The sequence below is a fragment of the Hemiscyllium ocellatum genome, chromosome 42, assembly GCF_020745735.1.
Source record: "Hemiscyllium ocellatum isolate sHemOce1 chromosome 42, sHemOce1.pat.X.cur, whole genome shotgun sequence".
NCBI classification, from domain to species: Eukaryota; Metazoa; Chordata; class Chondrichthyes; order Orectolobiformes; family Hemiscylliidae; genus Hemiscyllium; species Hemiscyllium ocellatum.
In genome coordinates, this window is record NC_083442.1 from 9,797,144 (window position 1) to 9,814,642 (window position 17,499).

General features: G+C 43.4%; 1 protein-coding gene across 1 annotated transcript in view; it reads left to right on the forward strand.

The window, feature by feature from the left end:
- The window catches only part of ca12 (carbonic anhydrase XII), a 66,239-nt gene that overhangs the window by 28,486 nt on the left and 20,254 nt on the right, over nt 1-17,499 (forward strand). Inside the window, exons 8-9 of the mRNA XM_060853596.1 lie at nt 1,823-1,980; nt 11,747-11,873. Of these exons, the coding sequence (XP_060709579.1) occupies nt 1,823-1,980; nt 11,747-11,873 (285 nt within the window). The remainder of the gene's footprint in view (nt 1-1,822; nt 1,981-11,746; nt 11,874-17,499) is intronic.

Consider the following 17,499-nt stretch of genomic DNA (forward strand, 5'->3'; position numbering starts at 1 on the left):
GACTGTTTACTTACAATATTGTTCTCTTGCTCCACACCAGCAACATCTCATCTGGCACTGAAATTTACCTCTCTATAATTTCACTAGTATCAAGTGCAGTTCCTTCATTACTAACTGTACTCACTAAGTTATATTAGTCCACTAGCATTTGAATTTTAAGAATTTATCATTTTCATGTTCAAATCTCTCTCTATGTCTGCAACCTTCTCCAGCCTAGTAGCCCTTCAACTCTGAGCTCTTGTCTGCCTCCACTCTTCGCCACATTCTACCACCCTCCCAGTCCCCCACCCTCAATAATTCAGTTCAATACTGAAAAAGTGCTGCACTGTTGGAGGTGCCAAATGAAACCATGACATTGTCTACCAACTTGGGTGAGCATCAGGGATCCTGTGACACTATTTTACAGAATGATCGGGGAGTTCTCCCTGGTGCCCACTGACATGACAGACAAAGGTTATTTGGTGTTATCTTATTGCTGTTTGTGGGAGCTTGCTGTGTACAAGTTGCCTGCCATGGTTCACTGCTGCTAAATTATGTTATGGTCAAGTTAGAAACCAATACATTTTTGTTAAATTTGACCTGGTTTCATTTCCAAGGTAGTTACTAAAGAAATAAATCTCCAAGATTCTGCGTATTTAGAGTGGGTGGTAAATATGAGTGAAGGGAGAAACTGATCGAGCACTGCACAGATAATATTAAAGGCAAGATGCAGTTAAGTCAGAGTCATCATTGTGGATCATCAACTCACATTAAAATGTTAACCTTTGTACAAGGGATTCCAATCCTTCACTTTCAAAGAGATGTGGAATTCTTTCAGAAACTATTTCATCACATCGAATCATTGTTTATGTCCTGATAGTTCAATCTCTTCTTCTGAGACTGCATTCCACTGAAGGCCGCTGTTCACGTCTCATTCACAGCAATAGTTTCAGCTCCCTCACAAATAGCCAGCTTCACTGTGAAGGCACTACCCTGGGGTTTCTCTGAGCTCTCATATTTCACAGCTTTGTCAAGCAAATGCTGCTTGTGGTCTTCCTTCAATTCCACTGTCAGGTGTACAACCAATCACTGGTTGCCAAGGCTCCTTCTAAACTCTAGCTCCCTCCAGCACTGAGCCAGTGACCTTCCACAGCTCTCTCTCAATGTTATAGAAATACTCCCAAACCCTGACTGCCTGGAGACAGCTAACACCATCTCTCCTGCTGGCTGGAGTCACTTTTCCCCCTGCTTCTGCTCACCCAATGGAGGAGCAGCAAACAGTAGTGATCTTCTGCTTTGTCAACTCTGACTAACTTCCCTAGGTCCCATGGTCTTGTTATCGCATCTGTCTCCCCACACAGGCATATTTGCTGTCATTAAAATGACTGGGTCCTTTAGCTATTAAAAAAAGACTTAAATGTAGGATGTGCAGTCTGGGCCACTTATGTTCCTGGACTTTGAGGGTTAGGTTCTGGGAATTGGAACTTTCAGCCTCCATGACAATGCCAAAACTCTCAGCACAGCCTTCCCAAAAAGGGAAGTTGTGTTTCTTTACATAATGATTGCATCTGATTGGCTGTGGAAAGCTTTGGGACAATGTGAAAACATGAAAGATGCTGCAGAAATACAAATTATTCATTTATCCTATTTCAGCATTTCAGTCAAGATTTAAACATGATGTTTCATGGTTAATCATTTAGTTGCTGTTTCTGGGGTATTACATCTCTGGGTTTCTGATGCTTTACATGAGAGTGGGACCTAGCAAGGTTCCTCTTAGTGTTTGGTTGTATAGTTTGTTGTAACACGTCCCAAAAAGGCATGATTCTTCACTGTATTTTTACAGGTAAAAAGATCAAGATGCCTGGTTTTAATATTAATGATCTTCTCCCTCGAGAGCTGGATGAATACTTTCGTTATAATGGCTCCTTGACCACCCCTCCATGTTACCCCAGTGTGCTGTGGACAGTTTTCAGGAAACCTGTGCAAATTTCTCGAGAGCAGGTAGGTGCGAAGAACTTCCATGAAACAAGTGAATCTGTTTTCTTTTTCCGTCATGGTTCCGGTTTGTATTTCTTCCACTTATTGCTCACATCTCTAATGTGAAAGTACATTTGTGCAGGCCAGTTCTTCTACCTCTTGACCTGAGCTTGCCCAGGAAGTAACCAAGGCCAGCAGGTAACAGATTAATGTTACAACAATGACACCAATTGCTCTTGCCCCTCATCCCACCATCTGATGCTCTTCCCCAGAGCCAGACCAAATCCCTGTGTCCATAAGAGTAAACTTTCTGATTATTCCTGATGGACTCTACGATAGAAAATAGGAACAGAAGCAGGCCATTCAGCCCTTCAAACCTGCTCCACTATCCAATATGATGGCTGTTCATCCAACTCACTTTCTCCCCCATACCATTTTATCCCTTTAACCCGAAGAACTGTTGTGACTCCTATTGAAAACATTCAATGTTTTGGCCTGAACTGCTTTCTCTGGTAGAGAATTCCACAGAGTCACCAGTCTTTGAATGAAGACATGTTTCCTTGTCTCAATCCCAAAATTATTCATCCCGTACCATTAGACTGTGACCCCTGGTTCTAGATTTCTGGGCATCGGGAACATTGTTCCTGGGGTTGCCCTGTCTACACCTGTTTGAATTTTGCAGGTTTCTCTGATTTTTCCTCATTCCAATAAACTCCTTTGAATATAGTCCTGACCAATCTAGTCTCTCTTTATAGTGCCATCTGTTAGCTGTACTATCCCAGGAATCGGTCTGCACTCCTTCCACAGCCAGAGCGTCCTTCCTCAGATAAAGAGATCAAAACATAATATTCCTAGTGTGGTCTCACCAAGGCCCCTGTAAAATTACAGCAGGACATCCCTACTCTTGTACTCAAATCGTCTTAGTGAGTGGTCAAGGACCCAGGTTCGATTCCAACCTTGGGCAACTGTCGTGAGTTTATACATTCTCCCCATGTCTGCATGGATTTCCTCCGGGTGCTCCTGTTTCCTCCCACCATCCAAAGATGTGCAGGTAATGTGGATTGGCCAGGTTAAACTGACCATGGTGTCCAGGTGCATGCTGTCTAGGTGAATTAGCTCGATAAAAAACCCATGTGGGGTCCACTGGGATTGGGGTCTACGTAGACTACACTTCAGAGGGCCAGTGACACTCAATGGGCTAAATGACCTCTTTGAAGAATTCCTCTTGGGATTCCATGAAGGCCATCATAGTTTCTGATTCCTTCTGCACTTGCATGCTTATTTTCACCAACTGTTGTGCAAGGACACCCAGCTCTCCTCGCAAATTAATTTAATGATTAATTTGATTTATTGTCATGTGCACCTAAGTACAGTGAAAAGCTTTGTTTGTGAGTCGTACAGGTAGATCACAGTAAGCAAAGACATGCAAATCCTAGGGTATTTGGACAGAGTGAGACATACAGGTTACAATGCACAGGAGGTGGATGAATCAAGACCATTCTAAGCAGTTAGAGGGTCTATTCATCAGTCTAATAACAGCAGGGAAGAAGTTGTTCTTAAACCTGTTGGCGCATGTGTTCAAGCTTTTGTATCATCTGCCTGATGGAAAAGGTTGTAGGAGAGCATTACAGGGGTGAGAGGGGTCTTTGATGATGTTGGCAACTTTTCCACAGCAATGGGAAGAATAAATGGAGTCATTGGATGGAAGGTTGGCTTCTGTGATGGCCTGGACTGTGCAAACAAACGTTTGTAGTTTCTTATCAGACTGTAATGCACCTGGCCAGTATGCTTTCTGTAGTGTATCTGTAAAGGTTGGTGGGGGTCCTTTTGGATATGCTGCATTTCCTCAGTTGCCCGAGGAAGAAGAGGCATTGTTGGGCCTTCTTTGCTGTTGCATCTACAGGGGGAGGCCAGTACAGGCCATTCACGTTATCATCACTGCTAGGAACTTGATAAACTCCATCCTCTCAACCTCAGCTCTGTTGATAAAGATGGGGTTGTTTTCTGAAGTCTTTTGTTTTGCCAACATTGAGCGAGAGCTTGTTATTGTTGCACCACGATATCAAGCCCTTTATCTCCTTTCTGTGTTCTGACTCATCATTGTCTGATATCCGTCCTATGATGATAGTGTCATCAGCAAACATGTAGATGGCATTCATTCAGAACTTGGTGACCCTGTCGGAGATGAAGAAGGAGTACAGTAGGGGCTGAGAACACATCCTTGGGGGTTACACTGTTGAGTGTTATAGTGAAGGAGGTGCAGTTGTCTATCCTCACTGATTGGTCTGTGGGTCAGGAGGCTGGGGATCCAATTGCAGAGGGCATTGCTAGGGAAATGGTCTCTCCTGTGGACCTGTTACATCAGTAGGCAAATTGCAGGGGATTGACAATAGACAATAGGTGCAGGAGTAGACCATTCTGCCCTTTGAGCCAGCACCACTGTTCATTATGATCGTGGCTCATCATCCTCAATCTGTATCCTGCTCCTGCCTAATCCCCATAATCCTTAATACCACTGTCCTTAATAGCTCTATCCAATTCTTTCTTGAAAGTATCCAGAGACTTGGCCTCCACAGCCCTCTGGGGCAGAGCATTCCACAGACCCATCCCTCTCTGGATGAAGAAGTTTCTCTTCGACTCTGTTCTAAGTGCCTACTCCTTATTTTTAAACTGTGTCCTCTGGTTCGGGACTTACCCATCAGCGGAAACATGCTTCCTGCCTCCAGAGTATCCAATCCTTTAATAATCGTATACGTCTCAATCAGATCCCCTCTCAGCCTTCTAAGTACAAGCCCAGTTGCTCCATTCTTTCAGCGTAAGGTAGTCCTGCCATTCCAGGAATTGACCTTGTGAACCTACGCTGCACTCCCACAATAGCCAGAATGTCTTTCCTCAAATTTGGAGACCAAAACTGCACACAGTACTCTAGGTACGGTCTCACCAGGGCCCTGTACAGCTGCAGAAGGACCTCTTTGCTTCTATACTCAATTCCTCTTGTTATGAAGGCCAGATTGCTATTAGCTTTCTTCACTGCCTGCTGGATTGAGGCAGGCTGGGAGGCTAGAATTGATGTGGGCCATGACCAGTCTCTGAAAGTACTTCATGATTATGAAGGTGAGAGCGACTGGGCAGTAGTCATTAATGCAGGTTGCATGTGCTTTCAGAGGTACTGGAATGATGGTGATCTTCTTGAAGCAAGTGGGGACTTTAGCCTATAAAAGGATAGTTTGAAGATGTGAGTGAATATCTGAAACCAAAAGAGAAAATGCCGGAAAATCTCAGCAGGTCTGGCAGCATCTGTATGGAGAGAAAAGAGCTGACGTTTTGAATCTAACTGACCCTTTGTCAAAAATAGAGGACAGTGTCACACCCCACTCCTGTTGAGCTCAATACTCTCTGTCCTCGGTTTGAGCAGTATGCCAGTGGCGCACTGGGAGTCAATCCAAGGAAAGCAATGGGCCCAGACAGAGACCCCGGCCCAGCTGAATACCTGCACCAGCTGGTCTGCACAGAATCTAAGCGCACAGCTGGGGTCTCCGTCTGGGCCCATTGCTTTCCTTGGGTTGACTCCCAGGAAGACTGATCCGAATTCAGCAGCGGTGACGGAGGGAACAGGTGTGTCCAGGGCTGTCAGGGCAGGTGACACTGCGCCACTGGCATTCTGCTCAAACTGAGGACAGAGAGTATTGAGCTCATCAGGAATGGGGTGTGACACTATCCTCTATCGTGATCGGCTTCCTTTTGTATCTTGTTATGTTGTTTAGACATTGTTACAGGTGGAGGGAGTCTGTTTGGTTGGTCTGGTAATCTAACCTGGTAAAAACATAAAAACAATTACTGCAGATGCTGGAAACCAGATTCTGGATTAGTTGTGCTGGAAGAGCACAGCAGTTCAGGCAGCATCCGAGGAGCAGTAGAATCTAACCTGGTCCGGTACTGCCTCTTCGCATCTCTGATAGCTTTGTGGCGGTTGTATCTGGATTTTCTGTAAGTGCCTGGATTGTCCGACATGAATGCTGCACACCTGGTCTTCAGGGAGTGGATTCCTGGGTCATCTAAGGTTTCCAGTTGGGGAACACTCAGATTGACTTCTTTGGTATGCAGTCCTCGATGCATTTGCTAATAAAATCATGACGGTGGTGATATTCGTGTCTAGGTTTTCCACTGAGTATTTGAATACAGTCAATGACACCGATTCCAAGCAGTCCCGGAGATGCTCAGCCATTCAGATAATCTGCCTTCCTGCTTTGGTTACCAAAGTGGATAATCTCACGCTTATCCACATTGTAATTCACGTGTTTGTCCACACACTCAACTTGTCCAAATTTAGATAGTCAATCCACATCTTTGGTCTGTAGGAGGAAACAGGAGCATCTGGTGGAAACCCATGCAGACACAGGGAGAATGTGCAAACTCCACACAGCCACCCAAGATGGAATCAAACCTGGGTCTCTGATGCTGTGAAGCATCAATGCTAGCCATTTTACAATAGACACTAGCATTTTCCCAGGGTCGCTGTCAGGCTAACTGTTCTAAATGTCCTGTTTTCTCTCTATCTCCTTTTTTAAATAGTGGATTACATTAGTTACCCTCCAATCCGTAAGAACTGTTCCAGAGTGTATAAAATGCAGACTACAGTCTGATATTGATCAGCTGGTAAATTGGGCAGAGCAAGGGCAAGTGGAATTCAATCTTGATAAGTGCAAGTTGATGCATTTTAGCAGGTCTAAAAATAGAAAGATATACACAATTAATGGTAGGTGCCTAGGGAGAACTGAGGAACAAAGGGACCTTGGTGTACATGTCCATAGCTCCCTGCAGGTGTCAGTACAGGGAGAGATACTGTGAAGAAAGCTTTTAACATGCTTGCTTTCATTAGCTAGGATGTGGAATAGAGGAGCAAGGAAGTCCTGTCCTAACTTTATAAAACATTGGTTAGGCCACAGATGAAATACTGTGCGTAATTCTGATTGTTATATTATCGGAATGACATGATTCCGCTGGAGAGGGTGCAGAGGATATTCACCAGAATGTTGCCTGGGATGGAGAATCTCAGTTTTGAGGAGAGATTGGCTAGGCTGGGTTTGTTTTCCCTGGAGCAGAAGAGGCTGAGGGGGCAGGATCTGATTGAGAGGTACCGAGAGGTAGATTGTGAGAATCTTTTATCCAAAGCAGACATGTCTAAGACCAGAGGGCTTAAGTTCAAAATGAGGAGTAAGTGGTTTGGAGAACATCTGAGCAAAATGTTTTTTCATCCAGAGTGTGGTTGAAATATGGAATTGTATTGCCTCAGATGGTGGCGGAGGCAGGTACTCTCACAACATTAAAGACGCATTTATATGAACACTTGAAATGCCAGATCACAGTAGGCTATGGACCAAATTCAGACAAATGGGATTGGTGTAATTTGTATTTGTTAGTTGTCATAGCCAAGGTGGGCTGAAGGATCTGTTTCTATGCTACATGGCTGTATGAAAAATGACCAGCAATGCATCCACTTCCCCATGAGGCCTCACATTGCTAGCTTACTATTTCTCATTGTGCAATTAACCAGTCTGTGGTGGTTGTACTGTAATAGTTCGTCAACATATTAATCCAGAAAACCACCATGTGCACATACCTCAAACTCCTCCTCTACTGTATTGCTACTGATTTGAGTTGCCCAATCTATATACAAATTAAAGTCACCCATAATGACAGCTTTGTTGCATATGTCTCTAATTTACTTGGTTTAATGCCTTCCCCAACATTGCAATTACAGTTTTGAGTCGATATAAAACTCCCATTATTGTTTTCTACTCATTGTTATTTTTGAGTTCTACCCATACAGATTCCACTTCACCAAAGCTCCTTCCGCCCAAAAACATTATTGTCTTCTTTAACCAGCAATGTTGCCCCACCTCTTTCTCCTTTGTCTGTCCTTCCTTAAAAATGAATGCCCCTGGATATTCTGTCTCCATCCCTGGTTACTCTGAAGCCATTTCTCTGTAATCTTAACTGTATCATACTCAATTCATTTTTATTTGTATGACTAATCCATCACTTTATTGCAAAAAACTCTGATGATGTCAATCTGATTTCCTAGGCCTGACCTTCACATGTAAGTTTCTTTCTTTAACTGTACATTAAGCATGAATATTAACCATTAATAATTTCCTTGCATGTTGACGGTTGTCAATTTCCATAAACCTGTGAAACGTCTGCACGAACATTGTTGATAGGTGATTGGAGTGTTTTGAATAAAATTCTTCGAAGAATTTTTGAGTTTTAAAATGTAGTTGTCATGCACGGGAGTGACAATGTTATTCTTTTTCATCATGACAACACTGTACTAAGATAGTTTAAAGCCTCTCCGTCTCAGTCTCAGCAGTCAGTGATTGTTTACAGCTCAAGGTGTGAGCAAAGGCTGGCCTCATTCACTCCCGGTCCCATTCACTCCCGGTCCCATTCACTCCCGGTCCCATTCACTCCGGGTCCCATTCACTCCCGGTCCCATTCACCCCTGGTTCCATTCACTCTCGGCCCCATTCACTCCCGGTCCCATTCACTCCCGGTCCCATTCACTCCCGGTCCCATTCACTCCGGGTCCCATTCACTCCGGGTCCCATTCACTCCCGGTCCCATTCACTCCCGGTCCCATTCACTCCCGGTCCCATTCACTCCCGGTCCCATTCACTCTCGGCCCCATTCGCACCTGGTCCCATTCACTCTCGGCCCCATTCACTCCCGGTCTCATTTTCTCCCGGTCCCATTCACCCCTGGTTCCATTCACTCTTGGCCCCATTCACTCCCGGTCCCGTTCACCCCTGGTTCCATTCACTCTCGGCCCCATTCACTCCCGGTCCCATTCACTCCCGGTCCCATTCACTCCCGGTCCCATTCACTCTCGGCCCCATTCGCTCCTGATCCCATTCACTCTCGGCCCCATTCGCTCCTGATCCCATTCACTCTCGGCCCCATTCACTCCCAGCCCCATTCACTCCCAGTCCCATTCACTCTCGGCCCCATTCACTCCCAGCCCCATTCACTCTCGGCCCCATTCACTCCCGGTCTCATTTTCTCCCGGTCCCATTCACCCCTGGTTCCATTCACTCTCGGCCCCATTCACTCCCGGTCTCATTTTCTCCCGGTCCCATTCACCCCTGGTTCCATTCACTCTCGGCCCCATTCACTCTCGGCCCCATTCACTCTCGGCCCCATTCACTCCCGGTCTCATTTTCTCCCGGTCCCATTCACCCCTGGTTCCATTCACTCTCGGCCCCATTCACTCCCGGTCTCATTTTCTCCCGGTCCCATTCACCCCTGGTTCCATTCACTCCCGGCCCCATTCACTCCCGGTCCCATTCACTCCCGGTCCCATTCACTCCCGGTCCCATTCACTCCCGGTCCCATTCACTCCCGGTCCCATTCACCCCCGGTCCCATTCACCCCCGGTCCCATTCACCCCCGGTCCCATTCACCCCCGGTCCCATTCACCCCCGGTCCCATTCACCCCCGGTCCCATTCACTCCCGGTCCCATTCACTCCCGGTCCCATTCACTCCCGGTCCCATTCACTCCCGGTCCCATTCACCTCTGGACCCATTCATCCCTGCAGAAGGATCTTGAATAAGGATTTTCCATTTTTTTCTCAGATAGCTGGCTCCGAAAGCAATTTTAAAATTGATGTGTTATCATTTCCTGATAGCATTTCTGTAAAAATTCTAATAGAGTGAATCTTATGTACATCTTTGCACATCACGGTTCTGTCACAATATTTACTGATTTTTTATAACCAGTTGAAATGTAATCTTTGGTTAGTAGGAGAGCATCAATTGAGGAAACCTGAGCACAGGCTGAAACTGATCAGAAATCAGCTAACTCTCATTGTTATTGAGTTTCATGAAAGGTTTCTCTCTGTGAGACTGGCTAAGTTTTCTCATGTGATTATTCCAAACACGTCTCATTAATTGGGTCCCAAGGCCCTGTCACATTCTGCAGTGAACGCACCCTAATTCTCTCACTTGCTGTTGGTGGAAGTACTGGCCACTGCTGGAATTCCTGGCATGATGAGTGACCAGACCTCAAACTGATGAGTGTACAAACTCCCTCACTGTTGCTGCAACTCCTCAGATTGGTTGTGCAGGGTACACAGGACTAATCTGGATCCCTTTCCAGTCTGTAACCTGGGACCTTGATAACCCTGAGTGACCAACTGCCCAAAGTCCTTGCACTGATTTCAGATGCTGCCTTTAACTTACTGTGCTGCATCTCCCTGCACTTAACTGAAGCCTTTGTGACTTTAGACATTGAGCCATGGCCATTTATTTGAAGTACATGCAGTGTCTTTGGGTGCTGGGACACAGTGCAGCGGTGAGATTAATGTCATATACAACAACATGTTCAACTTCCTTAATTGACGACTGCTGTTTTCGAAGTCAATGTCTGTGGACGTACTGTCAATGTGCCTGGTGCCCTGAAGTGTGTCTGAGATTCCAAATTCTGGGTGTCCAAGATGGAGGTCTAGAGGAGCATGTGGTCAGCTGGAATCACCAAGTAATCATTCTGACTCTCATGTCAGGATCCCTGATGAAAAGTTTATTCCCGAAACACCGACTCTCCTGCTCCTCAGCTGCTGCCTGACCTGATGTGCTTTTCCAGCACAATGCTTTTGACTAATGATGATGATGACAATGAATGAGAATCCATGATGATAGGCCTCTTGCCACTCACCAATGAGAATCTCATCTTGAAACCCAATTCTTGGTTTGAAAATGGAACGTTTTGGTCTCGAAGGGTCTCAGATGGGTTTTTCCAAGATTGGCCAATTCAAATACAGCCTGGTTTCCTCACTGTCTCCTCAAAAGACTCCCACCATTCCAGGACTCAATCTGGTGATTTATATTCCCTCTGCATGCTCATATGCACTCACGTAGTCTGTCTAAATCCCCTTGAAGCCTCTTTGCATCTTCTTCACCAACTCCCATTTCAAATGTACTTCTCTCCCATAACTAAATCAATTATATAGATTATAAACAACTGGTCCTAACTGTGATCTTTCTGACACCCCACTGATCACAGCCTGACAATCTTTGAATGGCCTGTTTATTACAACTCTCTGCTTTCTGCCTGTTAACTAACCCTCACTGTATGCTAGTATATTAACCACAATTCCAAGCACTTTAGTTTTGCTAACTCGCATCATGTACGGAACTTTATCAGAAGTCTTCTGAAAATCTACATGCACAATATCCATTGGAAATCCATTATTAATTTTGCTAGTAACATCCTCAAAAAAAAACTCTGATCAGTTTTGTGAAACATGATTTTTCTTTTTATAAATCCATGATGACTATCTGGTCAGAAAATTATATTCTATATATCCAGCATTTTCATATTAGGTTCTAGTGTTTTCTGAACCAGTGATGTCAAGTTACTATTCACCACTGTGCTTGGCATCTGGTTCCTTTAGATCCTGAATTGTCAGATTACTGCATGGAGTAGTAAGGAAGTCACCAGCAGTATTACTCTGTTGGACTCTAGATCTTTCCCTGTCCATTACCTTCCACCCTCATCCAGTAGCAGAGTCCCAGGCAAATGAACCAAGCTGTTAGACAGGGAATAATTCAAGTGTTATTTGACTTAGGAATCATGCACATTGGCAGAGATTGAGATAGGATCTCAGGCCCAAAAATTGGACATCACCCTTAGTTCTTTTCATCTCAGGAGTATTTACATTGATAGAAATGTGCCAAAAGGATTCTTTTTGGTTCAGTGCTTCAGTAACAGGGACTGTTTTAATCTGTCACCAGCTGTCAGAGTTACAAAAAGACTTATACTTCTCACGAATGGATGAAGCCAATCAAACAGAAATGGTGAACAATTACAGACATGTTCAGAAGCTTTGGGAGAGGGAAGTGTTCATCTCATTCCATGAAGGTGAGTGCTGTACTCCAGGATCAGACTCTGCACCTGGCTTGAGTCACCTAGAGCCTGATGAGATTGTTTGGTGGTTCTGTTTGTTTGTCATTGATATAAATGATTTAAATTTGAAAAAGCAAAGACTGCCTTAGGAATAGTCAACTTGGCTGTGTGTGTGGAAAATCATGTCTCATTAGATTGATTGAGTTTTTTGAAGAAGTAATGAAATGTATTTAGGGTAGAGCAGTGGACATGATCCATATGGATTTCAGTAAGGCGTTCGATAAGGTTCCCCATGGGAGACTGGTTAGCAAGGTTAAATCTCATGGAATACAGGGACAACTAGTCAGTTGGATAAGGAACAGGCTCAAAGGTAGAAGACAGAGGATGGCGGTGGAGGAGGGTTGTTTTTCAGACTGGAGGCCTGTGACTAGTGGTGTGCCACAAGGATTAGTGCTGAGTCCACTACTTTTCTTCATTTATATAAATGATTTGGATGTGAACGTAGGAGGTGTCATTGGTAAGTTTGCAGATGATGCCAAAATTGGAGGTGTAATGGACAGCAAATGAGGTTACCTCAGAGGACCTTGATCAGATGGGCTAGTGGGCTGAAGAGTGGCAGATGAAATTGATTTAGATAAATGTGAGGTGCTGCCTTTTGGAAAGGCAAATCAGGGCAGGACTAATACACTTCATCATAAGGTTCTAGGGAGTTTGCTTAAACAAAGAGACCTTGGAGTGCAGCTTCATTGTTCCTTGAAAGGGGAGTTGCAGGTAGATAGGAAAGTGAAGAAGGTGTTTGGTATACAAGGTCTTGGTGAGACCATACTGGGAGTATTGTGAACAGTTTTGGTCCCCTTATTTGAAGAAAGATGTTGTGGATTTGGAGACAGTTCAGAGGAGATTCACTAGATGGATCCCAGAGATGAGGGGTTTGTCATATGAAGAGAGATTGAACAGTTTAGGCCTATACTGTCTGGAATTTAAAAGAATGAGGGGAGATCAAATTGAGGTATTCAAGACGATAAAATGTGTGGATAACGTAGACAGATGCTTCCACTTGTGGGGCATACTAGGATGAGAGGCCTTACAATAAAAGGGAGCAAATTTAAAACAGACAGGAGGAGAAATTACTTCTCCTGAAGGGTTGTGAACCTGTGGAATTCACCAAAGTGCAGTGGATGCTTGGACAGTGAGTAAGTTTAAAGAGGAGTTAGACAGATGTTTAATTGGTAATGGGTTGAAGGGTTGTGGGGAGAAGGCAGGGAAATAGGAATGAGGGGTATATGAGCCATGATCGAATGGTGGGGCAGACTTGATGGGCCAAATGGCCTAATTCTTCTTCTATATCTTATAAACTTATTGGTCAGGACATTGAGTAAAGGAGTTGGGAGGTCATGTTATGGCTGTACAGGATATTGGTTCGGCCACTTTTGGAGCAGTGTATGCAACTCTGGTCTCCCAGAATCCTTCCCTACAGGAAGGATTTTGTGAAACTTGAAGGGGTTCAGAAAAGATTTGCAAGGATTTTGCCAGAGTTGGAAGGTTTGAGTTATAGGGAGAGGCTGAATAGGCTGGGGCTGTTTTCCCTGGAGCATCGGAAGTGGAGGGGTAACCTTACAGAAGTTTATAAAGTCATGAGGGGAAAGGATAGGGTAATTGGGCAAGGTCTTTTCCCCAGGTTGGGAAGTTCAAAACTAGAGGTTGTAGTTTTAGGGTGAGAGGGGAAAGATTGAAAAGGGATTTAAAGGGCAACTTTCTCACACAGAAGCTGGTGAGTATATGGAATAAGCTTCCAGAAGAAATGATGAAGGCTAGTACAATTTAAAAGTAATCTGGATAGGTTTATGAATAGGAAGGTTTAGAGGCTTACGGGCCAAATGTTGGCAAATGGGACTCGGTTTATCTAGTTTGCTGGTTGGCAGGAATGATTTGCACCAAAGGGTTTGTTTCCATGCTGTACATTTCTATGACTCTATGAGATGAGAATATAGAATATCTGGTTAGTAAATTTGTGGATGGAACCATGATTGGAGGTGTAGTGGACAGCAAAAGGTTATCTCAGATCACAAAGAGATCTTGATCAATTGGGTCAATAAGCTGAAGAGTGGCAAATTGAGTTTAATTTGGATAAATGTGAGGTATTGCATTTTGGTAAAACAAACAAAGACAAGACTTTTATAAATTTAAAAATAGGGTCTTGGGAAGTATTGTAGAACAGAGAAACTGTGGGCTTCGGGTACATCATTCTTTGTAGTTTGCATCACATGTAGATAGGGTGGTTAGAAATGCATTGGGAAATCATGTTGAAGTTGTACAAGGCATTGGTGAGGTCTCTTCTGGAGTACTGTGTCTAGTTCTGGTTTCCTTGCTATAAAAAGGATATTGTTAAGCTGGAGAGGGTTCAGAGAGATTTACCAGGATGTTGCCAGGAGTTATAAGGAGAGGCTGGATAGGCTGGGATTCTTTTTACTGGAGTGTGAGAGGTTGAGAGGTGACCTTATAGAGGTTTATAAAATCATGAGGTCTGTAGATAATGGCACATATGGTTTCCCTAGGGTGAAGAATTTCAAGACTAGGGGGCATATTTTAAAGATGAGAGGAGAAGGTTTTTAAAAAACCATGAGGGCTAATTTTGTTTTACAGAGAGTGGTTCATATGTGGAATGAACTTCCAGAAGAAGTGGTGGATGTGGGTACAGTAATAACATGTCAAATACAAAAGTTCATTAAAATCCTGCAAAATCACTGTGGAAGTATGAAGTCATGCCTTGTCATGAACCATGTGCACTATCCAGCACTTGCTTTAAAATCCAAAATTCCATCCTTCTTTGATTCGCTTCCTGCATAGATTCGGATAGCTTCACGGCTAACACATTTTCCATTTTGACGATTTTCAAGTACCCATTCAGCAACTTTTTTCTCCAATTGTGGCCACTTGCTAGGTTCACCTCAGTTGACACACTTTTGTTTTGGTCTGATCTGAAGTTGGTTCGATATCTTTCTCCAGTCTCTCACAGATTTCTCTGAAATACAAAATTCTCTTGCTGTTACACAGTTATTTGTTTCCTCTGCAACTTCAATAACTTTCAGTTCGAACATTGCTGTATATAAGTTTTGTTTTTTGCACAAGAAATTTCAAATCCTCACCGAGGTATATGACTGTGTTCCAAAAATGCTATACAGGGGCCCTGAGCTCCGCTGAGCTGCACAGAAAGTGAGGTTGCCGTGTGACTCTGACCTGATGCGTCTTAAACTTCCCTGACAAATTGGTGTGAATTGTATATTAAAACACATAATAGCACAAAAAAAATTAATTTCCTCATCGTAATGTGTATGTACAGGATAATAACTTGACTAGCAAATGTTGATATGTTCTCTGTGAAGAATTAGGGTCAATTTTTACACGAGACACATGGAAAATTCCAGACTTTTTGGCCAAAAATAGGGGGTCAACTTTTACATGAGATTGACTATTTCTGGAGTATATAGGTAGATAAGTGCATCAATAAGAAAGATTGGAGGGATATGGGCCAAGCACATGCAGGTGGAGCTAGTTTTGTTTGGGATTATGGTCGGTATGGACTTGTTGGACCAAAAGGCCTGTTTGTGTGCTGTATGATGATTAATTGGTGATATCACTCTGAAACATTACCACCAATTAAATTGTGAAAGCTGGAGTCACAGATACAAACAAATACAGATTAAAGGGCAAGTAACTCAGGCTTATTTTGACTTTGTACTGTAATGTAATCTGAACTGTATCATATCTTTCCCCTGATCATTATCACTCTGAGGTGCATAACGTAAATAACACACAATGTCGGGGAAAATGGTGGAATTATTGAAATGTCTATTGCAAAGGAGGGAATTGAAGATTATTCTAGATGGGTGCTTCCAGTTTATTATGTCTGTGATGCCCCCAACCCCCAACCTCCACCTCTACCATTCCAAATTTTCTGAAAGGAAATCTTTAAGGTTCTTGAAGACTCATTTCACTACAGGAATGGAAGCAGCTCTAACTGAGGAAATTCCTGGCCAGTTCACAGCAGCAGCAGGAGGGATTAAGAATTCACAGTGGATTGTGGTTGTGCAGTTGTGAAGTGCATTCTTCTGGGGAGTGCTGACAGGAGACTTTGGCACTTCACGCTTTGGGTTTTGCCAATGGTTTGAGAGATAATGTCTGACCTCACAGTCAGAGATTTGTAGTTTAAATCTCACTGTAGGGACCTGAGAACACAGTGCCAGCTGACACTGTAGTCCTGTACTGAGAGTGTGCCAGACTATTGAAGATACTGTCTTTCAGAAAAAATGTTAAACCTGACTGTGCAGGTGGATGGAAAATGTCCCAACGCAATTTAGAGAGGATTCTCTCAATATTCTGGTCAACTTTCATTCCTAGATGCCCAAAGTCACTACGGCAAGCTTTGTTTTGACCAGCACTCTTGAACTTCCAAAAATTATATATCTCAAATATTGTGAAGTTTATTGTATAATTCTGTCCAATTATTATAGATTTTTAAAACTTATTTACCTCAACGTAGCTATACTTTTTGAATCGAATCGCCACACAAAATATCAACAGTTGGTTTAATTTCGAGTTAATTTCTCCTCAAATATGGCAATATCCTTAATGTCTGAGTAGTCAGTTGAGGGTGTGAGTGAGAAGGCTCTCTGCCAGTAAGTTTTATTTCAGGCAAAGTTGCATTACTATTTAAATGATTTATGCTATGAATAAAGTATAACAGTGTTGCATATGTCCTTTAAATTTTGTTTCCATTACTTGGTCTGTGTTTTTAAATGGATTGCGTGGACCTCTTGATTATTGGGAATATTTGATCAATTGGCATACTCCTGGTCCCATAGGTGCTGGATAATAAAAGTTTTATTGTGTAAACATATTATCTGGTTCTGATCACATTTTTGTGAGCTTGCTTTGTACAAATTGGCAGCTGTCTTTCTTATATTATAATCGTGACTACACAAGAAAACAGTGCTTCATTGGTGTTAGGTGAGGCTGAGGCTTGGGGCTGGGTGCTCCCAGCCATTAATCAGCATGTCATTAACTAAATCAAATCAGTGTGATTATTACTCTGGTATCAGAGAATTTATCCATTGGCTTTGTAAAGTTAGCCTCTTGTGATGCATTGATTGTGTCCCTACCACTGGTCCAGGAGACCTGGGTTCAAGTCTCAGCTGCTTCAAAGTCTCATCTGTCTCAGAGAACAACATCTCACAACAGGTTGGTACAGAAAATAGCTCGACAGTGAGTCATGTATTATGTAGAAGAGGAAGATTGTGTGCGTGGGGAACAGTGTTGATAACTGATCCAAATTACATACATGCATAGACAGGACTGAAATGGTTCACTTTCAAAATAGATTGTCAATGCTCACAGATCCAACGCCCTGATGCAAAGCATGAAAATAACCCAAGGCAGAAGCATGGACTAAATTTACCCAAACTAACGGGAGGAGCTGGTTCCATGGCTGCATCCTGCCTCTGGGCCATTTATGGGGGATCAGAAAATGATCAGGCTCATTACAATCCAATTACAGGACACCAGTGTGATGTATTTTAGATCATAGGCTCATAAGAAATAGGAGCAGGAGTGAAGCAGTCAGTCGCTCCATCCTGTTCCAACA